Genomic DNA, 23,632 nt, shown 5'->3' with positions numbered 1-23,632 from the left:
CGAGTAGCAATTATTGGTGTCTTATAGTTATAACCTTTTGTCCTCCTCTTTCGATCTGTGTGTAATCAGTTGGCTGCATTTATACCTTTTTTCGACTTTTCATGCAGGCTAAAGCGTCTGGTAAGACACCTGAAGACTGCTGTCAGAAGGGTGATCAGTTTGGAGTAGGTTTACCTTTTAAAAGTGTCCTGAATCCAATTCACATAATCATTTTCCGTTTACTTTTTCTCATGCCTGTCCCGTAAAAGTTCCTTATAATATGTTCTGATTTTGCATCAGGCCTCAGTCCTGAGCCATTACAATGATATATTAAGATCTTGTAATGCTCTAGATTATCATGACTTGATCAGCTGCTCAGTTAAGCTGCTTACTGAATATCCTGAAGGTTTGTCTCATCTCTACAAAATCTGAGAGAACATGACAAGATATTTCCTTGTAAACATATCTCCTTTTGACCTTTCTTAGTCCTCGAGGAATGTCAAGCAATTTGGAAAGCTATCATCGTAGATGAGTTTCAGGACACAAGTTCTATGCAGTACAGCCTTTTAAGGCATCTGATATCCCATGGACAAATAACTATTGTTGGTGACGATGATCAGGTTGACTCACTTTCTGTATAGTTTATCTCAATTTCTCCTTGCTGATTTTTCTTACTAAAAATAGAATTTCTCTTTCTGTGAGAACACTGTGTCTGTTCTTTGTGTAAATTGATTCGGAGGAGGATGATGCTGCAAATATCGGGGGCCAATGCTTCTTCACATCTTTATTTGTTCAGATTATACCTTAACTGACTCGTTTAGTCATTTACTGCAGGCCATTTTTGGTTTTAATGGGGCTGACATATCTGGATTTGACTCATTTCGTAGAGATTTCCCCAGCTACAAAGAGGTTTGTTCTTGCAACTGGGAATTCGTATGATGTAGAATTCACAACGAAACATTAGTATGAATAACTATACATTTATTAGTGTTACTCATCATGGGATGGACCTTACACAAGTGCATTGCTTCTAATCTAGGTACGGCTAAAGAAAAACTACCGGTCTACTCGCTGTATTGTTGAGGCTGCTGCTTCTCTTATTCAGCATAATGCAAAACGGTGCAAAATGAAACAAGTACTTACAGATAATTCTTCTGGTTCTAAGGTAATTTATCTTTACTTTGACATGCATATGATGAGGCCAATTATTCATAAGGGCCTTTCATCTCGTGTATATGTTAGGCTTCTGAGGTTTGTCTTCGTTTCAGATAACATTGAAAGAGTGTTGCACCGAGAGTGCACAGTGTGCATATGTTGTTGATAAAATATTGGAAACTGTGCTGAATTCCTCAGAACCTAAATGTTCTTTTGGCAATATTGCAGTTCTTTACAGGAGGCAGGTTAAGTTTATGCTATCCATAGATTTTACTTATTTTATCTTCCCCTTCCTTGTCTACTGAGAAGTTAAAAGCCTTTGCCTATAATCTTATAACAGGTCTCAGGCAGAATTTTCCAAGCAAACTTTCGCGATAGAAAAATTCCTTTTAATATTCATGGTGTTGCCTTCTACAGAAAAAAGGTTCCATATTTTCTATCTCAAACTGAAGTTCTTTTAGAAAGTAATGTTATATTTTCTTCTATTGCTAACATTTGAGACCAGAATCAGAGCAACCAGGTTTGATAGATACCTAAGTGGATGTTAAGACTTTTGTCCACAAAGACCTAAAAGATAGGTTGACGTGAATAGTAACGCCAAGCAACAATAAAAACCATACTATGGAAAGAAATATAGAAGAAACTCTGGCACTATGATGCTCGGGCTCATCATATTTCCCTTGGCTACTCATGTCAGCATGAGACAACTTGGGTAGGCCAGTATGGACACGGGTTATCGATTTTCTATCTAGCACCTCCATATGTTGATTATGTCCATTTTCTAGAGACCTAGGGATAGTGTTACGACTTTGCCAATCCCCACGTGAATTGGGATCCGAAAATGCGAACTGGTAAATGCGAGTGACATACTTTTGTGCTAATTTAAACTAGGTAATTGAATTGCGTCTTTGTACCCATTCGCATATTGCGGATTCGGTCACAGTGCCTAGGGAATGTAGGATCATTAATATGCATTATTAAAAGACTTTGGCCTATCAATGATAGGAATTATCTTTATCTGGAGAATTGTCGCTTATATCTGAATGCTGGCTATGCTATGAGCGGTATTATAATGTGACTAGGGATTGATTTCAGAGACTTTCAGTTGACTATATGTTTCTGTTCAGGTAATAAAAGCAATCTTGGCTATGGTTAAGACCACTTTGCCTGGGTGTGATGATGGTGCGTTTCGTCAAGCATTCAAAACTTTGTTGCCATATGAGAAAGAAGAAAAGATGAAGGTAATGTTCAAGTTCCTTTGTTTTATGGTAATATCATTTTCAAGAGATTCAGTCACTTAATTATTGGTTCTAATATCGGTTAATGGTTATCTTGTCTCTCTTATTGACACATGTGGTTCCTGTTTTTGATCGGTGCTGATAATTTTGCCTAGGTAATTGAACACATTGATAAAGTATCAACTATAAGGAAGTGCAGTTTTGTTTCAGCTGCATCAGACATATTCACTGCAAAAGTATCCGGTACCTTCAAGAGGTTATATTCTCACAATCTCTTTATTTTGTAGTATGCAAGTCTTTTATAGCACTTTATGGTATTTGACACAGAAAATTGTAACTGTTTACAGAAGTCAACTCAGCCAAGGACGAAAAGTGCTTTCGACACTGGATATGATATCAAAACTTGTATACCGGGTAAAATATATTTCAGCATATAGAGTGAAAGTTGTTCTTTCCATCTAGTGTCCAGTGCAAAGTGAAAATTTGGATTCTGTTCAAAATAACTTCTTATTTGATTCAGTCTTGATTCTATATATACTCTGATTCCTACTAAGCTCTAGAAAGAACTTTTAGCATGACAAGAATTAACCTGTCTTACAGGCATTATAGTAGCTAAGCTTCACATATGATGAAAGCGAAAGAAGTTAACCTCCATTCTTGATTGTTTGACCATTATTTGCAGGAACAATCAATATCATCTGTTATGACGTCTGTTGCAAATCTCCTCCCTCAGGTTCTTTTTATAGCATATGCTACTTTTTCATAAATGTAGCTGCGTACTTTAAAGTAGCATCACTTTGTGATAAATATCGTTTGATGATGATAATGTAGAAATTGGATGGAGCTGAATATAGTTGTCTTATGTTTAGCAGCAGTCCTCATGCTAGTATGAGTATACACCCACGTGAAATTTTGGCTTATGTTCTTAACCTTTGTAACTGGAACTCGTATTATGTTTCATATAACTATCAGGGAAGGAACAAAAGGGAACTGAAACAGCAGAACTCGAATATCTCTTTTAGTATTGGAATTCCTTATTTGTTAGAATAAGAATGTCAAAGTTACTAGTTTTGGCCATCAAAAGAAAATATGTTACTTTTCTTTTGGATTTATTATACTTTAGTACTCTTATAACTTATTTGTATGTAATGAAGTCGAAGTTACATTCTTAAAAAAGTGATTTTTCTTGGCAATCACTGGGGAAAATTTGAAATGTACTTCCTCCGCTTTAAAAATATTGCAACACTTGCCTTTTTTAGTATTTCTTTAATTAATGCAACACTTCTATACATGGAAATAAAGATACACCTATACATGGGACCACTTACACTAATTCTCTCTCCTTAATTTGACATAAATATTAACACAATACCCCCACTTCCAACTCCTTTCTAAATCTCAATGCCAAAGTCAAGTATTGCAATAATTTTGGAGTGGAGGAAGTATATGGATAGCATTGGCTTGAAAAGCCCTCCATAAGCATGTTAGATGAATGTAAAATCGAATACTTACCAATACTGGGAATTGCAATGAATGTTATTCTGTAAAATAATGCTTATGGTGATCTAACAGGGAAAAATTTAAGCTTTCTGGAAGTTCTTGTTATAGGGCTAGGAGCAGAAGCATAAACAAGATATGAACAAAACTAAAATTTGACATTAGAGACAGTGGCAAACATTATACGTTTGTAAACACCCCTCACTAACAAGTACGGGAAAAAAACATCAATGTTACTAATCAGTCAACGGATATTGGTAACTGTACCAACACCCTTGTGAACTCTCACTCTCAAGAACACCAACAAGTCTCCTAAGAATGTTCGTAATCTGTCACCTTTGTTGTTGTTCGTACTACACTATGATCTCAAACCCCCTTTATAAAGAGTTTGGAATGGCAGTCCTACTTGAACTAGGCGACAACTCTAGCATCTAACAAGATCTAAAATTTTGCAACAATAAGGAAACTGATGATATTTCTTCTAAACTAATAGCAATTAAACTGGAAATTATATACTAGCATCCTAAGAAGACTAAAATAACGAAATCCACGATAAAGAAACAATAAACCCCAAACTGTCAAAACTGCACTGGAGGGAGCAAGGAGCGGATTGATACATATAGTTATAGGCACTTGAGAGTAAAAGAAACAATGATGAAATCATTAATATAGATGATTTTATCCAGCTAATCAGTTATACAAAGTATGAGAGAATAAGAGAGAAACAATCTCCATTTAGAGAGGAAAGAAAAAGTATTGTATAAGCATCCAAATGATCTGTACATGAGTATTTATACATCTTAGCTATAACTACCATAGAGGAGAGAATAACAGAATGAAAAGAGGAGGTAGAGGTAGTTAGATAAGCTGATGTGTTGGAGTAGATATAACAAACAATAACAACTATATTGAGCTTCGATGAGCTGAACTGGTGAGCTGGCAAATACTAGGGACTGAATCTGGGTGATTCAGTCCAAGAAACAAGGAACAATCGGATCTACCCGGTTCAACTTAAGAACATCCGCCAACTTTCACAATCCAAAGTACCACCAAACTTAGGTATTGTGAAACAACTTGTCAATCAACCACGTTGTAGCTAAGCATTTATAGCAATGAAATACGTGCAAATAAGCAAAGATTTTAAGATAGAAGAACTCATAGGTTCAGCTGCATAGGTTTTCTTAAAAGTGTTTTCACTCCAATTCATTCCCAAAATCTGATTACCTACGCCTACTAGCTTCCACTATTTATAAGCATGCATAGTGAAGCTGTCCTACCTATAGGAAACCAAAAAATACAAAGAAAACAATTGAAAAAAACTGAATAGCAGCTGCTACCCGTTTTTGAACACCTTCTCCAATTTTTCAGCCTTTTCTTCTTATTGGTGAACCTTTTGGCTATGAAACCAATTGGGACGATTCTGCACCTGATACTCTTTCCAATGAATGCTCATATGCTCCATTTGGCCAAGAAAAAGCTGCTGCCCAAAACTAAAAGAGAGAGCCCTGAAAAAAACGAATAAGCTACTTGGTAAAGCAAGGAGGCCAAAATTTGATCAAAAAGTGCTTACCCACTAATCATTCCTAAAACCATGCAAAAACTGTTTTCAGAAATCAGCTTGTTTTAGGGTCTCCAATGTACTTCTTTGTATAAGTAGATTTAATTACCCCTCTAATCGCCATCTTAAGTCTCAATCATAATCATACCCAATAATTAAATAAAGTTATTAAATACTTTGGATTGGTTAGGTTAGAGCAGCTAGATGCATATTTATGCGTCATGGATGCTCTAGGCTATTTGCCTCCCTTAACCAGTCTTGTGCATCCGCTTATACATGTGGGACACTCTGATTTGCTCGTCTTTTCTTGCTATGCCTACAAGCCTCACCTAGACCAAAAACCGAAACCAACCATGTTTGACTTTGTGGGCTTGCATACCTAATAATTCTTTTCCTTTTTCCTTTTTATATATAGAATATATGAGAAAAATACTTTCAGCAGCTGATCATTGCTTTGGTCATTTTGCTGTAACAGAAATATCTTCTTGAAAAACACGCAATAATCAATGTTGATGGAGGGAAATTACTCAATGAAGACAGTGATCTCAGATCTGTAAGTTTGTTCTTGATAAGAATCAATTGTTTTTGTGTTTTAAAGAGAAGATCTCTTTGATAATTCAATTAGATTCTTAATTATCCAATGGTGATTGTTTGTTATTTTTCAGGTGCTTGAATACTTACTAGATGATGTAACTGAGTTTTTGTCTTCAAAGTTCGTTCCTAGGCAAGCTGTAATTGATGGAATCGCAGAAAACAAAGGGTGCATCCACGGACTTCAGGCTTTTGTGGACTATATTTCTGAAAGAGAGAAGGAAAATTTTCGCTCAAGGAGACAAAATAATCAAGATTCTGTTACACTGACTACGATTCATCAGGTCCCTCCTATGTTTTAATAGATGTGAAAAGCACGATGTCTCTTTATCTTTCACAGGTGCTCCTGGTGATTAGGGATGTATAATTATGAATCAGTAGTTTCCATTTTGTGCATTTCACCAATTATATTTTTTGTTTAATTCCATGTTGGTTTTCTGCTTTTGGAATTTGAAACTTAAAAATTGCCTTTCTTTTGTCTGACTTGCAGTCAAAAGGCTTGGAATGGGACATTGTTTTCATAGTTAAGGTAAGTTATAATGTACAGTTTCGTGCGGTTCCTTTAAAGAGAGTGGTGGCATATGTCTCCATTAAAAAGAATGTAGATTAGTAAATTATGAATTTAGTTACCCCTTGCAGTTTAAAATTACTGTTAAAGAAGTTATCAATGTTTTTGTTGATTCACTTGTGGCTGAGTTGAAGTCTATTTGTAATTCAAATTGGTCACTGAAGTAGCACAAATGAACTACTTGCCAGCTGTACTCTCATAATTTGGATATGATTAGTAATTACTTTGTTGCCCACTGATTGTTTTGAATTGTATTATCATTATTTGGTCTCTAATTCTCGGCCTTATTGCCTCTCTCTTGTCAAGATATGCACAACCCTACTTTACAGTTTCCTTTTTGTTCTTTTGTATTTCCTCTTATTCTTCTAATCTTTAAATTTCAAATAATTATTAAATCAATGTCTACACTTAGTAAAGTAATTATATGATTAGTAATTACTTTGTTGCCCACTGATTAGTTTTGAATTGTATTATCATTCTTTGGTCTCTAATTCTCGGCCTTATTGCCTCTCTCTTGTCAAGATATGCACAACCCTACTTTACAGTTTCCTTTTTGCTCTTTTGTTTTGTATTTCCTCTTATTCTTCTAATCTTTAAATTTCAAATAATTATTAAATCAATGTCTACACTTAGTTAAGTAATTATGAATCTATAATTTATCATTTCAATCATCTTATACTTCGAGAAGGTTCTTGTTCTAAAACTTTAAATGGCTTAATTGGGACTACATGGGTTATCTTTGCTCCTTGCTTACATTTATTTTTACTTGATTTGCTTCTGTAGTAGGTGGTTGAATCCTAGTTGATGTCTTAGGTGGTAATTGCTCCAAGTCATTCACTGATATTTATTATTGAAAAGGTCTGTAAGAGGACTGGTTGACGGAAGTTTTTTTCTTAATGTTTTTGTCCAACCAAATCTATTTAGTTCTTCTTTGCATACAAATCTTCATCGTGTGTATCTCTGTCAGAAGTTGTAAGGTGTAGCTTAGATGTTTAATTCAATTATGAGGGTCCGTCCTTCATCAAAGATACCAGATAAGTTTAGAGTTCATGAGGGTGGGATGGAGGATGTTTGTATCCCTATGCGGTCTATTGGGTACATTTAGTCTAGAAGCATTCCCCGCAGCTTTGGTGCCTTGTTCTTTATTTTTAGACTCTCTGCTATTTAGTTATGAACAGAAATTGTGGCTTTAGGAAAGTGAATTTTTTAAAGTAGAATATAAATCCTTCTAGAGACACTTGCAGAATACACAATCTCACAGTGAATTCATTTTGGAAGCTGAAAGGTCCCATGAGGGTAAAAGCTTTAGTGTTAACAGTAGTTCTGGATAAGAAAATTATTTTGGTAACTTGTGGGTGCAGTGGCACAGCGTTGTCCCATAAAGTTTGTATTGTGTGTTATGGAGTAGGTTTTTCAGCTTGAAAATGGATTGTTTATGGTGGAGCATATGACTGAAGGTACTGTAGAGGAGTGTGCTTATGTGATTAGGGTAGTTTTGTCGTAGCGTAACGACTGAATCTCTAATTAGATGGCTAATAGCCTGGAGGCATCATTGGATTTTGCAGAGTTTTTAGTTTCATTGTGGTCTTTGGCATCCAGTAAGTACCATTGGCCTAACTTTATGTTTCAGATTACACATTCTAGCATGATTTCACACATTCTATTAATAAAGTTTTTTTAATCTTCAAAAGAAACCTTTTTGAAATTCTTGGTAATACTTGTTAGAAGTATACATCATTTATTTTTTTGTTGAAGACTTCAAAATTAAGTTTGCAAATTACGGGTGGTCATTTGGTGGAGGGTTTTGTTTTCCAGTCCCACAAATCTAATCTTTCTCTGTTCAATGACGCAGTTGCTTATACTCCCATGACCAAATATTACTTGAAGAACTTTACGGTCTACTAGACGACAGCAAAGGATATGAATGAGCATTCTAATTCACTAAAAGATAAATCTTTTGTTAAAATGATATCATCTATCTCGTAAAGGACTGAACTGAATTGAGATAAAGTCCAGAGGCAAAGAAGCTTTACCACGTATATTTATGCAGTGATAATTAGCTAATGTTATTTTACTCTGTAAACTGAGAAGTTCTTAACATACTTGGCGTTGCAATTTGGTCTTTGGCCTTGCTTTCAATTGATGATTTGGCTCACATATTCACTTAATGTTGTAACGACTCTTATATTCTTTTTCTTGTAAAATGTAATTTTTCTTTTGTCCTTTCCTCGGTGTGCTTTTATTTTGAGAAGCCCCTGATGTTGGCTATATTTTTCTGCATTCCAGGCAAATGATTCTGAGATTCCATTGTTACATGAGCATAATGGTATTACTAAGGAACATGGAAACTCTCTTGAGGTAGGCACTTTTCCAAACTGCGAAGCTTTTTGGCACGTTTTTTACCATGAAATTCTGTTAACTATAGAACTCTATATTCTAAGGTTCTGTTTCAATATGGATACAGGAAGAAAGACGTCTATTGTATGTTGCAATGACTCGGGCTCGAAAAAAGCTTTTCATTTTGTATGTGACCATGGACTCAAACTGGCAGGTTATTTTTGAAATAAAGTACATTCTTGCTTTGGAGTACATTCAGTTTAGAGTTTGATGACACTAATTTTTGACTTCAGGTACTTCATCCTTCTCGTTTTCTTCAAGAAATTCCAGCACATCTACTGGAAGTTCAGGTGAGATGATAATTATTTCCTTGCTTGGAGCACATAAGAGTGCAATTTTACTATTGTACTGTTAACTACTTAAATATCTAGCATCTCTGGTGCCTTATATGTGTTGAGGACAGACAAGGTATATATATTCCTTTACTATGAGGGCTGAAAGAATCTGAAAGTTCCGTTTTCTGACACTTTGCTGTGTTTTAAATTTTCATTTGTTGCAACTAGCATTTTGTTTTTGATGTTACAATAAAACTGTCCACTTACAAACGAACTTTAAAGTTTTTACCCATATGCTTTACTGCTTCCTATAGAATTCTTATTTTTTCTTAAAATTCAAATCATGACACATGATCCAAGCTAAACCCTATAATTCGAATAAAGTGGAGTACTTTTGGGCTACGTTACTCCGACACCCTGTTCTACCTCGCGTGTCGCGTGTTGACTCGATACGGTGCGTGGCCCGCCTGGAAATGGGTGTCGATACGCGTATCAGAAAAGTGTCGGTCACAACGGTCGAGTTGAGTTGAAATTTGCCGTAAAAACTCGCCGGAAAATTTCTGCCATTACTGATTAAAAGAAGAACCAGAGAGGGAGAAAAGAGAGAGAAGATATGCGCGTGATGGGGAAGATGAATAGTGTACTAGTGTAGTGCTTTAGTACTTGGGACTTGTGTGCAACAAAAAATAAATAAATGAAGGTACATGAGCTGTAAAGCAGTGAACTAAACAGTCAACTTTACTTCTATATATTTTAAATTAGTAAATGCTGATGATTTATGAGTTCTTTTTCTTTAAAAAAAAAATCTTTCCGAACTACTGCATCTCCCACGCGACTTCTCTTCCTCATTCTTTCTTCTCCTTTTTAAAAATTCACTCTTTTTTTTTTCACTTTATGTATACTATATATACGTACTGTGAATGTTTAATAAAATTAAATTTATATTAATTTTGAAAAAGAGATAATTTTAAAATTATTTTTTCATCAAAATAAAGTATCGGAAAATTATTTCCGACACTTTCAATGATAGACGTATCTAGAATGTTGGTCAAGACACTTTATTGACCTTGTCGCCGTATCAGCCAAAATTTTGGAGTAGGGTGTCGGATCCTCCGATCCCTACTTGGATATGACACCCGTATCCGTGTCGGAGTAACATAGCTTTTGGGCATGAAATTAAAGAGGCAAGAAATATTACGTAGGAAGAAGTCTTGTACAATATTAATTTTCTGGAAAGGAACAATAACACCAATGTAATTGTTTGACTTTTCTTATCCTAGATTAGTAAGGTTTGACTCACAACAATATCCGTCTTTGGATAGTACATGAAGGCTTGTTACCGTCACACTTTGCATAAGGGTAGGAGAACATCAAGTTAGTAGCCAAAATATTACTTTACACACACACACACACACACACACACATATATATATGTATATATATAGAGGCAAGATCACATGAGAATGCTCCTTACATGAGAAATGAGAATGAATCTCAACCACATGATTGGTTGAGAGTTACAACACTTATTCATTAGAGTTATATCCCTCTAAAAAATTTTGAATTCAAAAATAAATTTATTTTTTTTGAATTTTTTTTTTTCAAATATATTGTTTTTGGAGTTACATCACTTTTTCATTAGAGTTACATCATTTATTCATAAGAGTTACAACGTGTAAAATTCATTCTCATTTCTCATATAAGTATGCATTCTCATATGAACTCACTTCTCTCTCTCTCTCTATATATATATATATATACTTTCAGGAAAAAAGATTATCATGTATGTGTGTGTGTTCCCGTGAGAATAATCCTTATTTGAGAATGTAAGAACACTTTGTAGTAGTCCTTTTTGACCAATATGCTATCCATGTGTCCTAAATTGTAACTATTTTTCTCCTTGTGGGCCAAATTTCAAAAGGATTACATTTTAAGGATAAGAGATTACCATGTATCATCTTAAAAAAAAAGATTATATTTATACTAGAATAAATTAATAAAACTAAATCATTAATCGGCTCAACATCGTGAGAGACACTAATTTATAGGGACAAATTACAATCACCAATAGCTGCAACAATATTCATCCATGAGGATACCTATGAAACAAATGTGGGGTTTGTATCCTTAAAACAACCTTTTGTAGTCAAGGTGAAGGCCACAATACATATAAGAGAAATTTCTTGTAATATGAGGATTATTTCCGCAACCCTTTTCTCTAATGAATTTGCTAACGCCAAATGGATAAAATATTATGATTAAATTGTATGAATAGGTCACACGGTAACTCTTCCAATGTTATTATATAACTTCTAGAGACACTGTTTAAGTGAAAGCTTCAGATAAAAGTAGTATATTTTGGTCAAGACTTAAGAGACCATTGGTTTCTTATAGATCCATGAGCTAGAAAGTTTGTCTTCTTTTGTGATATGAGTTGAAGAATCTACAAGCTGAAAGTGTGTTGTCTAAAATAGTCTTTGTTATGAATTGATGCACGTTAGAATCTGCATTGTCCCATGACACCTTAAAGCAGTCATAAACTTGTATCACACTTTTTTTTGAAATTTGCTAAACCACATAAAGTATCTTTACTTTTGTTTTAGCTTGCATGTGGCATCACAGTTGTATGTTATGCTTTATCGAGAAAAGGTGATCTATAGAGAAACTTTCAATATTCTGTAGAACTTATTGAGCAAAGCAAGTCACTGCTTCTGAGATTTAATGGTTTGTGTGAAGTACAAAAAAAGCAAAATATTTTGAAGTTGAATAAATATTTGATCACGAGCAAAATACTCCCAGTAAAACACAATTAGAACAAGTTTGATTCAACATTTTTGGGCTCTATGAAACGAATTCAAATTCCTACTCCCTTTCAACTTGTTTGGTTCAACGGTCAACCCCTTCTCAATCCATTACCATTAGTTGGCGATAATGGACTCCCTTATTTGTTACCTTCTTTTTCTCTCTCAAGTAACAAAATCCATTTGTTGGTGGTAATGGTTGCCGTTCCCTTTCCATTCCAAGGTTTGGACCAAACACCGAATAAAGGTAACAAGTTTTGTTAACATTCCACTCCTCTATTTGATTCCATTTCTTTCCATTCCATGTCTTGAATCAAACATGCTCTTATTAGAAATTAAAGAGAGAATTAATCCATAAAGAACCCAAGAGCGGCAAATCTCAAACGTTTTTTACATATCATCAATACTTAATGTTCTCTCTAAGCATATTAATGGAAGATAACATTTAGGAGGATAAACTGCATTTGATATTTTCTAATATGGATCTGGGTACGAAAAATAGGCTAGATATGTCAATTTGCACTCAAATACAACTAGTTTAGGGAAAAAAGAACCTAAGGAAACCATATATATATGATAATGAAAGTGGAGTCTGCTGCTATATTACTTGGGAATGCCTGATTGGCTTAAATATGTGCTAGTGGCGTTTTATAGAGAAAGTATGTCGTCCAATTTACCTTACAAACCTAGTTAATCAGTTACAGTATGCTACAACGATAAAATGATCATAAATACTACCTTTTCAATGGATAGTTGATAAGAAAGGGACCATTAGTGAGAAAACAATATAACTAGAGAACTGGGAGTCCAATGCAGCATGTTGAATGAAGGAAGTTCTCTTCACAGTCATCACAGAGTTCTAGCTGCTGTGAGACTTCTGATTCTTCAAACCTTTACCTCCACATACAGTTGTGATAAGGCCGAACAAGGAAATTCTCTTGTCAGCTTTTTTGTGTCAGGAGAGGAAGGCCCAAAGGTAGAGGAGAGCAACACAGAAACTTTGATATTATTTTGCGGAGTACAAAGATTAATTAGGTCAACCTCAAAATGAGAGATGTATGTCTTCAATTTCTGAACTTCTAGGGAAGCCTGGTTGTGGTTTATTAGGCTTAGTTAGTAACACATTGTTTATATATTTTCCTCTTCTTTGTCAAAGTGTGAAATAAGTGTGAAATATAGGAAGATGTCCATGTCACGTTTGAAGATTTAGCCTTTAGAATTTTATTTCACTGCTGGTGTATGGAGCAATTTTTTTTATTGAAGTAGTTGCAAATTTTTTCTGAAGCTGCTGCTATGTTTGTGTTTTGCAGGCTGACTTGAATCTGAATGTGAACAAAGTATTACCTGTCAAAGTCCAATCTGAATCTATGGAGCTTGGAGAAGCTGTATTGGAAAATAATTCTCCTAGCTGTGGAGGAGATGAAGCATCAGAAGAGTTGAGAAATATAGAAGCATTTCCTGGTGGAAATAGTTTCTTGAAAAAGTAATATCTCATGGCTCTTTTATCTTCGTGTAGCAGTGATAATTGTTTTCTTTATAGTGGAAGAGCTGATGTGTAACATTTTCCCTTTGTAAGCTATTCTAATATAAATTTGTTACAGGTTCAATGTGGATGACCGAGGATTGGTTTCACGTTTATTTCATCAATGGGCCAAGAAAAAGGCTTTTCAAGCCCCGAGGAGGCTACTTGCCAAGGTGATGTTTCGGAACAAGAAATGATTTTAGTAGCATTATATTTTGGGGGAAAAATGAAACTATAGCACTTATGAAACAAATGAAAAAATTAATGTGGTATAAACAACTTTGAGTTTGGGAAAGAAAGCGTTATTTATCATTCTTGGATGAATAGTTAAGGAAATTTGGGGACGGTTGGAATTCTAAATAATTTTCTGAATAGTAATCGATAGTACTGGCATAATTCATAATACTCTTATTATGATATTATCTTGCTTAGGAGGTGCATAATTATTTGGCTTAACCACCTTGCCGACTTTCTCCAAACAACCACCATATAAACACCATTTTTTAGATAATGATATTGTATGACTCTTTTTGTCCCAGATTACCATTAATGACAGATGTCATGAAAAAAATGGAATATTCTGTGTGAAAATTGACGATTTCTTTGACGGTTGGTCGGAATCTGTCAAGTGGTGGCAACCTAAAACAAAAACAATCGTAAAAGGTGGCTTAGTTCATAAGGTGGTTTATTTGAAAGAAATCGACTTAATAAGGTCCAAGGAATCAACCCAAGGCACCCATTCTGATAACATACAAGAGAAGAAGCAAAGGGTAAAAAAGGGAATAATCAGATCATGTAAGGGCAACAGGGTCTTTTCTAATTTCAGCCTAATAATCTGTGTCAGTTGGTTATTTTCTGCTATAGTCGCGTGAGCTAGATTTTCTATATTTCCATTCTAGGACAGCTAGAGGCTAGAGTGGCTGAGTCCTGTAATAAATAGAGAAAGGAGGTCAGGAGAAATGTATCCAGAAATCAGAAGAGAAGTAACATTTGGAGAGATCTCACCTCTCGAATGTGAGAATTGTAAGGGGATTTACCCTCAATCTCAATACAATCTATCTTCCTACTTTCCCTAAATCTGTTTTCCAGCATTATTTCTCATACTTAAATCAATTCGTAGCAAATCTGGTATCAGAGCAAGGTTTTTCGTCGACTACTTACCGGAATCTGAACCTCTCGCATCATGGTGGGGGCTTCACAAAACACCATCAGGATCGAGCAATTGGAGCAACAATTCGCAACCTTCCTCAAAGGGTGACGGAACCTTTGCAGCAAACCTTGGAATCCCTCTCAAGGAGAGTGGAAGACATGATTCAACGCTTCACGGAGGAGTTGGGACAAAACTCAATTCCGCTGGAGGGAAGGATTGAGCGATCTCGAGAGACCCAGGAGGCGATGATCGCCACTATTCGAGACACTTGGCAAAATTTGAGTCGGAGGACACACTGGGCGAACTCGAATAATCCGCAGGGGCAGAGAGAGGAAGAGAACCCCTTACTACAAGGAGGGTCAGTACGTGGAGCGTTTAGCGATGGAGGTGGATTTACCTTCGAAAATGGAGTACAGAGTTGGAGGTTTAAGAGGTTGGACTTGCCCATCTGCTATGAATAGAACCCCGATGGATGGATAATGAGGGCGGAAAGGTTCTTCCAATTCAATCTGTTGAGCGAGGAAGATAAGATCGAAGAAACGGTGGTGGCCCTAGATGGCGATGCCCTGTTGTGGTTTTAGTAGGAGAACCGTCGGCATCCGATTAGGAGGTGGGAGGAACTCAAAGGGTTACTCCTCATATCATTCCGAACAACATTCAGAGGGTCATTGCATGAGCAGTGGCTGGAATTCCGGGAGGCGAAGGGAATCGGAGTAGCGGAGTATCGCCGGAGATTCATAGAGCTCTTAGCCCCAGTGGAGAATATACCTGAAGAAGTTGCCAAAGGGTAATTCATAAATGCGCTAACCAAAGGTATTAAGGCGGAACTGAGGGTCTTGGGCCTAAGGAATTTGTACCAAGGCATGGCTCTAGCTTTGAAAATCGAACACAAGCCTGGGCCCACCAACCATCGAAGACTAGAGCCTAATACCTTTTCCATTTTTGGATCATCCCAATATTCAAACCCCACCCCAAGTCGTAACCAAACACAACACCCAGCTTCACTAAATTCCCAGCCCACCAGATTCACCCAAAACACATATAAGCCCACAACCCACAAAGACAATACTCAATCTCCCACACGAGCTCCTTTCAATCCACTAATCCAACACTCTAGCAACTTCCAATAGACCAACAGGAGAGGTAATAAGGCTGAGTGAGAAAGAGCACCAACTCAGGAGAGAGAAAGGTCTCTGTTTCAAGTGTGACGAGAAATGGGCCCTAGGCCACCGTTGCAGACAGAAGGAGTTGAGTGTCATATTGACACAAGAGGAGGACGACTCGGACCCAGATTCCTTCGAAAACCCAGGCGCTGATGATACGGTTCAGGACACAACGGTCCACACAGAGGTGTTGTTGTATTGTGTGATGGGCATCACCATCCCAAAAACATTGAAGATAAAGGGAAGCGTTGAAGGCGTATCAGTGGTGGTTATGGTGGACCCCGTGCCACTCACAATTTTGTGTCCACTGAGCTCATAGCAAGACTGAACCTCCCAATCACACCCACTAAGGCTTTCGAGGTATCCTTGGGTACGGGGGAAACATTACAAGGCGAAGGAGAGTGTAAGAAGTTGTGGCTTCATCTCCAAGGTATGATGTGTTGGAGGACTTCTTTCCTCTTCCTTTGGGGAATTCGGACCTCGGGATACAATGGCTCGAAAAACATGGAACAATGTCGACAAATTGGAAGACTCGGACTCTCTGAGATTCCAAGTGGGTTCGGAGGTGATCACCTTGCAGGGGCTAAGGGGACCCCTCCCTTTGAAGCTCAGGAATATCCCTCCAAGGCCATGGTTCACACCTTGAGAAAGGCGAAGGGGGGCATATTGGTGGAGCCGAAAAAGATAGAGGAGAACACGGACATGGAACATAAGGAGGAGGAAGTCACCTAGCCACTTGAAATGCAGGAGCTCCTCTGCACTTATGAGAGGGTCTTCAACATGCCCCCAGCATGAGCATTCGATCACTCTCAAGCAGGGCACAAATCCCATCAACGTGAGGCCTTACAGGTACCCCCGAGGGATGAAATTGAAGGCTTATAAAGGAGATGCTGCTAGCAGGTATTATCCAACCCTCCACCAGTGCATATTCGAGTCCCGTGTTATTAGTGAAAAAAAAGATGGGTCATGGCGGTTTTGCATTGATTACAAAGCCCTAAACAAGGCCACTGTGTCTCATAAATTCCCTATACATGTGTTTGAGGAATTGTTAGATGAACTGCATGGGTCCACCAGATTCGAATGACTAAAGATGACATACCCAAAACGACATTTCACACACATGAGGGTCATTATGAGTTTCTAATTATGCCCTTTGGGCTAACTAATGCCCCAGCCACGCTTCAATCTCTCATGAACGAGGTTTTAGGCCGCGCTTAGAGAAAATTTTTGCTTGTGTTTTTCGATGATATACTAATTTACAGCACTACTCCTGAGTTACATATACTTCACTTAGTAGTTGGAGTTGTTGTCAGCACATGAGTTGTATGTCAACCATAAGAAATGTGAATTTGGAAGAGGGAGGTAGCTTATCTGGGCCATGTCATTGGGGCAAGGGTGTGGCTGTTGACCAATCCAAGGTTCAGGCTACGATGGCTTGGCCTACTCCTAGTAACTTGAGAGAACTCAGAGGGTTCCTAGGACTAACTGGGTACTACTGAAAGTTCGTCCAAGGGTATGCTACCATAGCTCAGCCCCTCACCAAACAACTAAAAAAGACAAGTTTGGGTGGAACCCAACTGCTACTGCGGCCTTCAACAACCTTAAGCAGGCCTTGGCCATTGCTCTTGTCTTGGCAATGCCCGATTTTCTGAGCCATTCACCTTGGAATCAGATGCTTCGGGGTTTGGCATTAGGGTTGTCCTCCTGCAGCAAGGACGCCCTATATCATATTTACAACAAGTTGTTAGGACCAAGAGCCTGAGCCAAATCAATATATGAGAAGGAATTGATGGTTGTGGTCTTGACAGTTCAGAAATGGAAACACTACCTCCTAGGTAGGCACTTTGTTATCCACTCAAACCAACAAAGCTTAAGGTATCTCATGGAGCAAAAGAAGGTTGGCATAGAGTACCAAAGGTGGATGAGGCCATCCTACAAGGTGGCTGACGCTCTCTCACGGCAGTACGCCAACCAAGTGGAGTGTAGTACCCGGATCTCAGCCCACACCCTCCCTTAGGAAAATTTACAACAACAGATAGCCAATGATGAGTTCATTACTCAACTCAAACAGAAATGGGAGCAAGGTGGAGACCTTCCCAAAGGGTTTATGGTGGACCAAGGCATTCTCAGGTTCAAGGAGTACCATGATACTGGGGTCACCGAGGAGATTTTAAAACTTATCAAAGGATAGCTGAGGAGTGGTTTTGGCCAGACATACGCAAATACATCACCACATATGTCCTCACCTCTCTAGTGTGCCAACAAAACAAAATCTCTTCCCTTAAACCAGCAGGACTATTACAACCACTACCAATTCCTTCCCAAAGTATGGCAAGACCTGTTAATGGATTTTGTAAAAGGGCTGGCAAGGTCCAATGGAGCAAGGAGCAAGTACAATGCTAGTGGTGGTAGACATTTTAACCAAATACTCCCATTTTATACCCCTCAAACACCCCTTCACAGCCACCACAGTTGCCCGGGATTTCATCAAGGAAGTGGTCAGATTGCATGGGTTTCCATCCACTATTATCTCAGATAGGGACAAAATCTTTTTGAGTATATTCTGGAAGTAGTTGTTCAAATTACAGTGCATTCATCTCCACAGAAGCACAACCTACCACCCCCAGATGGCTAGACGCATCAGACATAGTTAACAAATGGCTAAAAGGTTACCTAAGGTGTTTAAACAATGGGAAACCGAAACCAAAAACCTGGGCTCACTAGTTACCTTGGGAAGAGTACAACTACAACACAACCACCCATGTTTCCACTCGCTGCTCTCCCTTCAAGCCCTGTATGGTAAGGACCCTCCCCAATTGTTAAGTTTCGAAAAAGGAACCACTGCTGTGTCCTCTTTGGAAGAGCAGCTCATAGAGAGGGATGCAACTCTAGATGAGCTCACATATCATATGACAAGATGGCAAGAGAAGAGATGTGTCCTATGAAGTGGGTGATATGGTGTACTTAAAGCTTAGGCCATATAGGCAACAATCTCTGGCAAAAAGGCCCTTTGAGAAAGTCTTTGCCTGCTACTATGGGCCATTTCCTGTCTCCAAGAAGATTGGCAAGGTGGCTTATCAGTTGGACTCCCCCCCCCCCCCAAGCTATAATACACCTAGTTTTCCACATCTCTCAACTAGCACACAACCCACCCTACAATTCCTCCCCAACTAACTTCTGATCTCACCATGGAGGTCACCCCTGAAAAGTGTTGAATGTCAGACACAACCAACACCACTCAAAGAAGTTTTGCTGCTTACCAAGAGATGAGGCTACGTGGGAAGACTACCACACCATCCAACAGAGGTTCCCCTCTTTCCACCTTGTGGACAAGGTGCATGTTTGGGAAGGGGGTAATGCAAGTAATCAACCCAAGGCACCGATTCTGATAACATACAAGAGAAGAAACAAAGGGTAAAAAAGCGCATAATCAGATCATGTAAGGGCAACAGGGTCTTTTCTAATTTCAGCCTAGTAATCCGTGCAGTGGTGTGAGCTAGATTCTCTGTATCTCCATTCTAGGACAGCTGGAGGCTAGAGAGTGGCTGAGTCCTGTAATAAATAGAGAAAGTAGGTCAGAAGAAATGTATCCAGAAATTAGAAAAGAAGTAACATTTGGAGAGATCTCACCTCTCGAATGTGAGAATTGTAAGGGGATTTACTCGGAATCTCAATACAATCTATCTTCCTGCTTTCCCTAAATCTGTTTTCCGGCATTATTTCTCAGACTTAAATCAATTCGTAGCATAAGGTAGTGAAAGTAAAAAAAAAAATCCTTTTTTTATGTAAGCGATCTGGTCAAAGTAATCTACAATTGGATGCAAAAACTTACTTTATGTAAATGGCACCATGTTAATTGTTGGTTTCTATCATTTTTGGGTTTGGGTCATAATTTTTTGTTCAATTTTCTAAGGGTAAATATTTGTGAAGTCAAGTTGCAACAGAGTAAAGGTACTCCCTCCGTCCCATAATATAGTGCGTACATTCCTTTTTTGGTGTCCCAAAATGTTGTGCCTATTTTCTTTTTTGTCAATTTATTTGGACTAAATTATCCTTAATTTCTACACAAACTTTCCAAGATACCCCTACTTTTCTCTCAAAACATGTGACCACATTTATTGTTTTACACCATTCCAAGGAACATTTATTGCCTTTTGATTTTATTTAAAGGAAAAAGAAAATAAATAACTAGTTTCAATACAAAAGTATCAAAAAAGCACTTTATTAAATATATTTTTTTGGAAATCCTACCACTCATTCCATTTTCCTTAATTCCCGTGAAAAATGAGAAGTAAGCACTATATTATGGGACGGAGGGAGTAGACCTTAGAAGATCAAAACAGAAGTGATTAGACTTGACTTGGACTCTCTAAATCTCATTAAGAAGAACAATCCTTACAGGTTACTGATATGATTTAGGGTCCATGTCGTAGATTAGAAGTAGTGGGCTCGAATCTAACATTAGTTTAAGATAAATGGAGGGAACATAGGAGGTGGTTATGATAATAATATGATGTCTAATTTAATGAGCAAGAATTGATCGGGAAAGCTGTAAGTGGCATAAGAGAATGTCATACTGGTGCACTGTAAATCAATTTCCAAAATACATTATATCAGCTAGGTAGACTTGCATGATGTGCCAATTTATGTGGTCTTAGTTTCATGAAAATGGGATGATTGTCCTTTGTGCAAACAATCTTCCATTATAACTTTTTGGATATAACATTTGCAAACTTGAGCCACCAATTTATTTTGCAGGTTATATGTACATTTTAATGATACATAATGTAAGAAAGATGGTCAAATGTCCACCTTGTCAATTTGGATGATAACTTCTGGACTCATGGATTATTCATTTTTGTCGGTTGGCAAAAGTGGGTTGATACTATTGGCTCAGTTTCATCCACCATAAGATATAGAATCCAACTATTCAAATTGCGTACTTTAATTAGTTTAAGCTTTTGGTTCTTTGCATTCTTCGTCTTCTCTTCTCTCTCAGTGTTTTCTTGTATTCCATAGTCATTGTCTTTCATGTACACAATCAGTTCAATTAAAAAGCCCTTTTGTTGAATGTTATATTACCTTTTGAATTATTGTACTCTGAAGGTTGTATGGAAATCTGATATACTGACTCGAGGTTTTTATATTTTCTTGTAGGTTCACTTTGTAGTCGATGAACGCATAAGAATCAAGAAGGGGAACAACAAGGTTCCGTTGATCACACAATCCATATATGTTTTGTAACCTTCTTAAAATTAACTCATTCACAATTCCGTCGTTTCTTAGGCCTGTGCTCCATTCACCTTAACTTTTCTTAATTTTTTTTTTGAACTTAACTTTTCTTGTGTTGCTGAACTTTTTTTTTTTTTTTTTTTGAACTCTTAGTTTTTCTGAACTTCCGTTATTTTTTCTGAACTTTTTTCTAAACTTTCTTGTTTTTTCTGAACTTTTTCTGAAAATAAGCAAAAATAAGGTGCAGAGACTAGGCCCTTAGTACTATGGAGAGGCTTTCATGTTCATCTCTAGTTACGACTGGCTGTGATGCACCAAACTACCACTCCACTTGATATGATTATTAAACTATGAAGTCTAATAATCTAAGTTTTACTTCCAAGATTTTTCGAACCAATAAGTAACACTCGAACCAGGATATGAATTTAATCAAGAACACTCCTGAACCTTGATTAAAGACTCTAAACACCCTTAAAATCACTCCTGAAATTAAGCTGTTTAACACTAAGAACTAATCACTCCTGAAAAGTTATTAATGGTTTTCAATTGTAAGCATACAAGCACACAATCAAGAATAAGTTTTAAACACAAAAATCTTCTAAGTTTATTGAAAGAAAACGCCTCCCCTTATATAGGGTACAAGCTATCCTACTTCAACTAGGAAAACATAAAGAAGTTATCCTACTCCTACTCTGATTAAGACTCCTAATTAGACTCCTAAAGATACATGTACAAGTCACATGTTTATCTTTTTAACAACTATATCTTTTTAACTACTTAAACATAAAACAATAAAGATAAACATAGCAATCCTATTTCTACTAGGATTCTATGTAGCAAGCAAGAAGTAATCCTAACAGGACTAGGACTCCTCTTTACTTCCCTTCCACACGCCAATGCTAATCCTAATTAGATTAGGATTCTTCTTTACCTCCTTTCCACACGCCTATGCTAATCCTAATTAGATTAGGATTCCTCTTCATCTAGCATCCATGTTAGCACACAAGCTAAGACTTGATTTTTGTTCTTGTTTTGGAACCCTAAAGTCTCCATGGTCAAGTCAATAGGCTCATGGTTAACCAATGGCTTTGCATCCATATCACCACTACTCACCTATCAGAGGCGTAAGAAAAAGGGGGTAAATCAGGAATAGTTTACAAATTCTGTTGAAAGGAATATTTTGTAATTATGATGTCAGAGGTTGTTAGCAAAAAGGCAGTAGAGTAACAATAAAAAGGGGAAGGGAGGAGAGAAGAAGGTATTGAGATTTTTGTAAGGAACTTGGCCCTTGGGAGAGTTGGGAGCCTCTCGAAAGCTCACCATTATCTTGTGAATATTTTCCTTCCTGGTTATATACAAGAACCTTCCTCTGTCTATTTCTTTTCTCTCTAATCTTATTTCTTATTCTGTTTTCTGGTTACCATTGTTTGAAGTTGCTTGTTGTGCTTGAGTAAATACGTGAAGTGGTGAAACCCATCTGAATTCATCACAAGTGGTATCAGAGCCACTGTTCTGGAGACCATGGCACCACCTACAACCACCCAGCGACTGGAAATTTTAGAGGCTCAGATGACGGAATTTCATACCTCTATTGCCGAGCAAATTACTACCTCTGTAGGAATCGCCATGGAAGCTGCGAAGGCCACTATTGCTGAGCAAATCTCGGCGAGCATGGATGAGGCATTGAGGAAAAGTAAAGAGGAGCAGGAGGTCACTAGATTTCAGTTGGAAGGGAGAATCACTCGTACTAAGGAGAATCTCGATGGGTTGATCACGGTGATCCGAAACGATCATGCCAAATTTCAAAGTGAGATGCGCACCACCGTAGCGTCTTTACAGGCCAGTCAACCCCTAACATCGGCACCACCAGAGGTAAATATAAATCTGGAAGAGAATGTTGGGTTTGAAGAAAGGGGGATGGTAGGCCGAAGGGGGCAAAATCGGGGCGAATTCGGGAATGATCTTGGGAAAATATGGTGTATGAAGGGGTGGATCTGGTGGAGGACCGGGAGGGTCGTGGGGTCACCCAGGTGGCCAAGGTGGTGGCGGTGGTAACTGGCGATATCGAAAGCTCGATATGCCGGTGTTCGACGGAGGAGATCCGGACGGTTGGATTCTCCGAGCGGAGAGGTATTTTAGGTTTTATCGGCTGTCAGAGAATGATAAAATCGAAGCTGCGGTGGTATCCATGGAAGGTGATGCACTGAAGTGGTTTCAATGGGAAAATAGAAGGCATCCAATCTCATCATGGGGGGAAATGAAGGAGTTTATGCTGAAACAGTTCAGGCCCATGAACGTAGGGTCCCTGTATGAGCAGTGGTTGGCGACTGGCCAAACCACCACCGTGCTCGAATACCGGCGACAGTTCATTGAGAAGGCAGTGCCATTGGAACAAGTGCCGGAGAGCATTCTGATGGGGAAGTTTATACAGGGGCTAAAAGAAGATATCCAACATGAAATTCGGGTTTTAAATCCTTATACACTGGAGCAGACTATGGACCTAGCT

The 23,632-nt window shown here is 37.8% G+C and overlaps 1 protein-coding gene across 6 annotated transcripts in view; it reads left to right on the top strand.

Moving 5' to 3' along the window:
* Nucleotides 1–23,632, top strand: part of LOC104893661 (ATP-dependent DNA helicase SRS2-like protein At4g25120) — a 38,530-nt gene that overhangs the window by 5,171 nt on the left and 9,727 nt on the right. For 3 of the 6 annotated variants that reach the window (XM_010679792.4, XM_048637460.2, XM_048637462.2), the window contains 20 exons: nucleotides 108–164; nucleotides 280–385; nucleotides 466–599; nucleotides 814–888; nucleotides 1,019–1,144; nucleotides 1,248–1,379; nucleotides 1,475–1,558; nucleotides 2,262–2,375; nucleotides 2,528–2,628; nucleotides 2,720–2,786; nucleotides 3,055–3,105; nucleotides 5,903–5,980; nucleotides 6,093–6,302; nucleotides 6,509–6,547; nucleotides 8,873–8,944; nucleotides 9,051–9,137; nucleotides 9,217–9,273; nucleotides 13,370–13,542; nucleotides 13,661–13,754; nucleotides 21,052–21,102. In XM_010679792.4, the coding sequence (XP_010678094.1) occupies nucleotides 108–164; nucleotides 280–385; nucleotides 466–599; nucleotides 814–888; nucleotides 1,019–1,144; nucleotides 1,248–1,379; nucleotides 1,475–1,558; nucleotides 2,262–2,375; nucleotides 2,528–2,628; nucleotides 2,720–2,786; nucleotides 3,055–3,105; nucleotides 5,903–5,980; nucleotides 6,093–6,302; nucleotides 6,509–6,547; nucleotides 8,873–8,944; nucleotides 9,051–9,137; nucleotides 9,217–9,273; nucleotides 13,370–13,542; nucleotides 13,661–13,754; nucleotides 21,052–21,102 (1,908 nt within the window). Of the gene's footprint in view, nucleotides 1–107; nucleotides 165–279; nucleotides 386–465; nucleotides 600–813; nucleotides 889–1,018; nucleotides 1,145–1,247; nucleotides 1,380–1,474; nucleotides 1,559–2,261; nucleotides 2,376–2,527; nucleotides 2,629–2,719; nucleotides 2,787–3,054; nucleotides 3,106–5,902; nucleotides 5,981–6,092; nucleotides 6,303–6,508; nucleotides 6,548–8,872; nucleotides 8,945–9,050; nucleotides 9,138–9,216; nucleotides 9,274–13,369; nucleotides 13,543–13,660; nucleotides 13,755–21,051; nucleotides 21,135–23,632 lie in introns of those variants that run through there. The other 3 variants (XR_007270337.2, XR_007270336.2, XM_019249622.3) reach the window with 2 other exon arrangements.

The sequence above is a fragment of the Beta vulgaris genome, chromosome 5 (genome assembly GCF_026745355.1).
Source record: "Beta vulgaris subsp. vulgaris cultivar EL10 chromosome 5, EL10.2, whole genome shotgun sequence".
In the NCBI taxonomy this organism is placed as follows: domain Eukaryota; kingdom Viridiplantae; phylum Streptophyta; class Magnoliopsida; order Caryophyllales; family Amaranthaceae; genus Beta; species Beta vulgaris.
The sequence above is the reverse complement of the archived record's forward strand: the minus strand, read 5'-3'. Positions and strand labels throughout refer to the sequence as shown.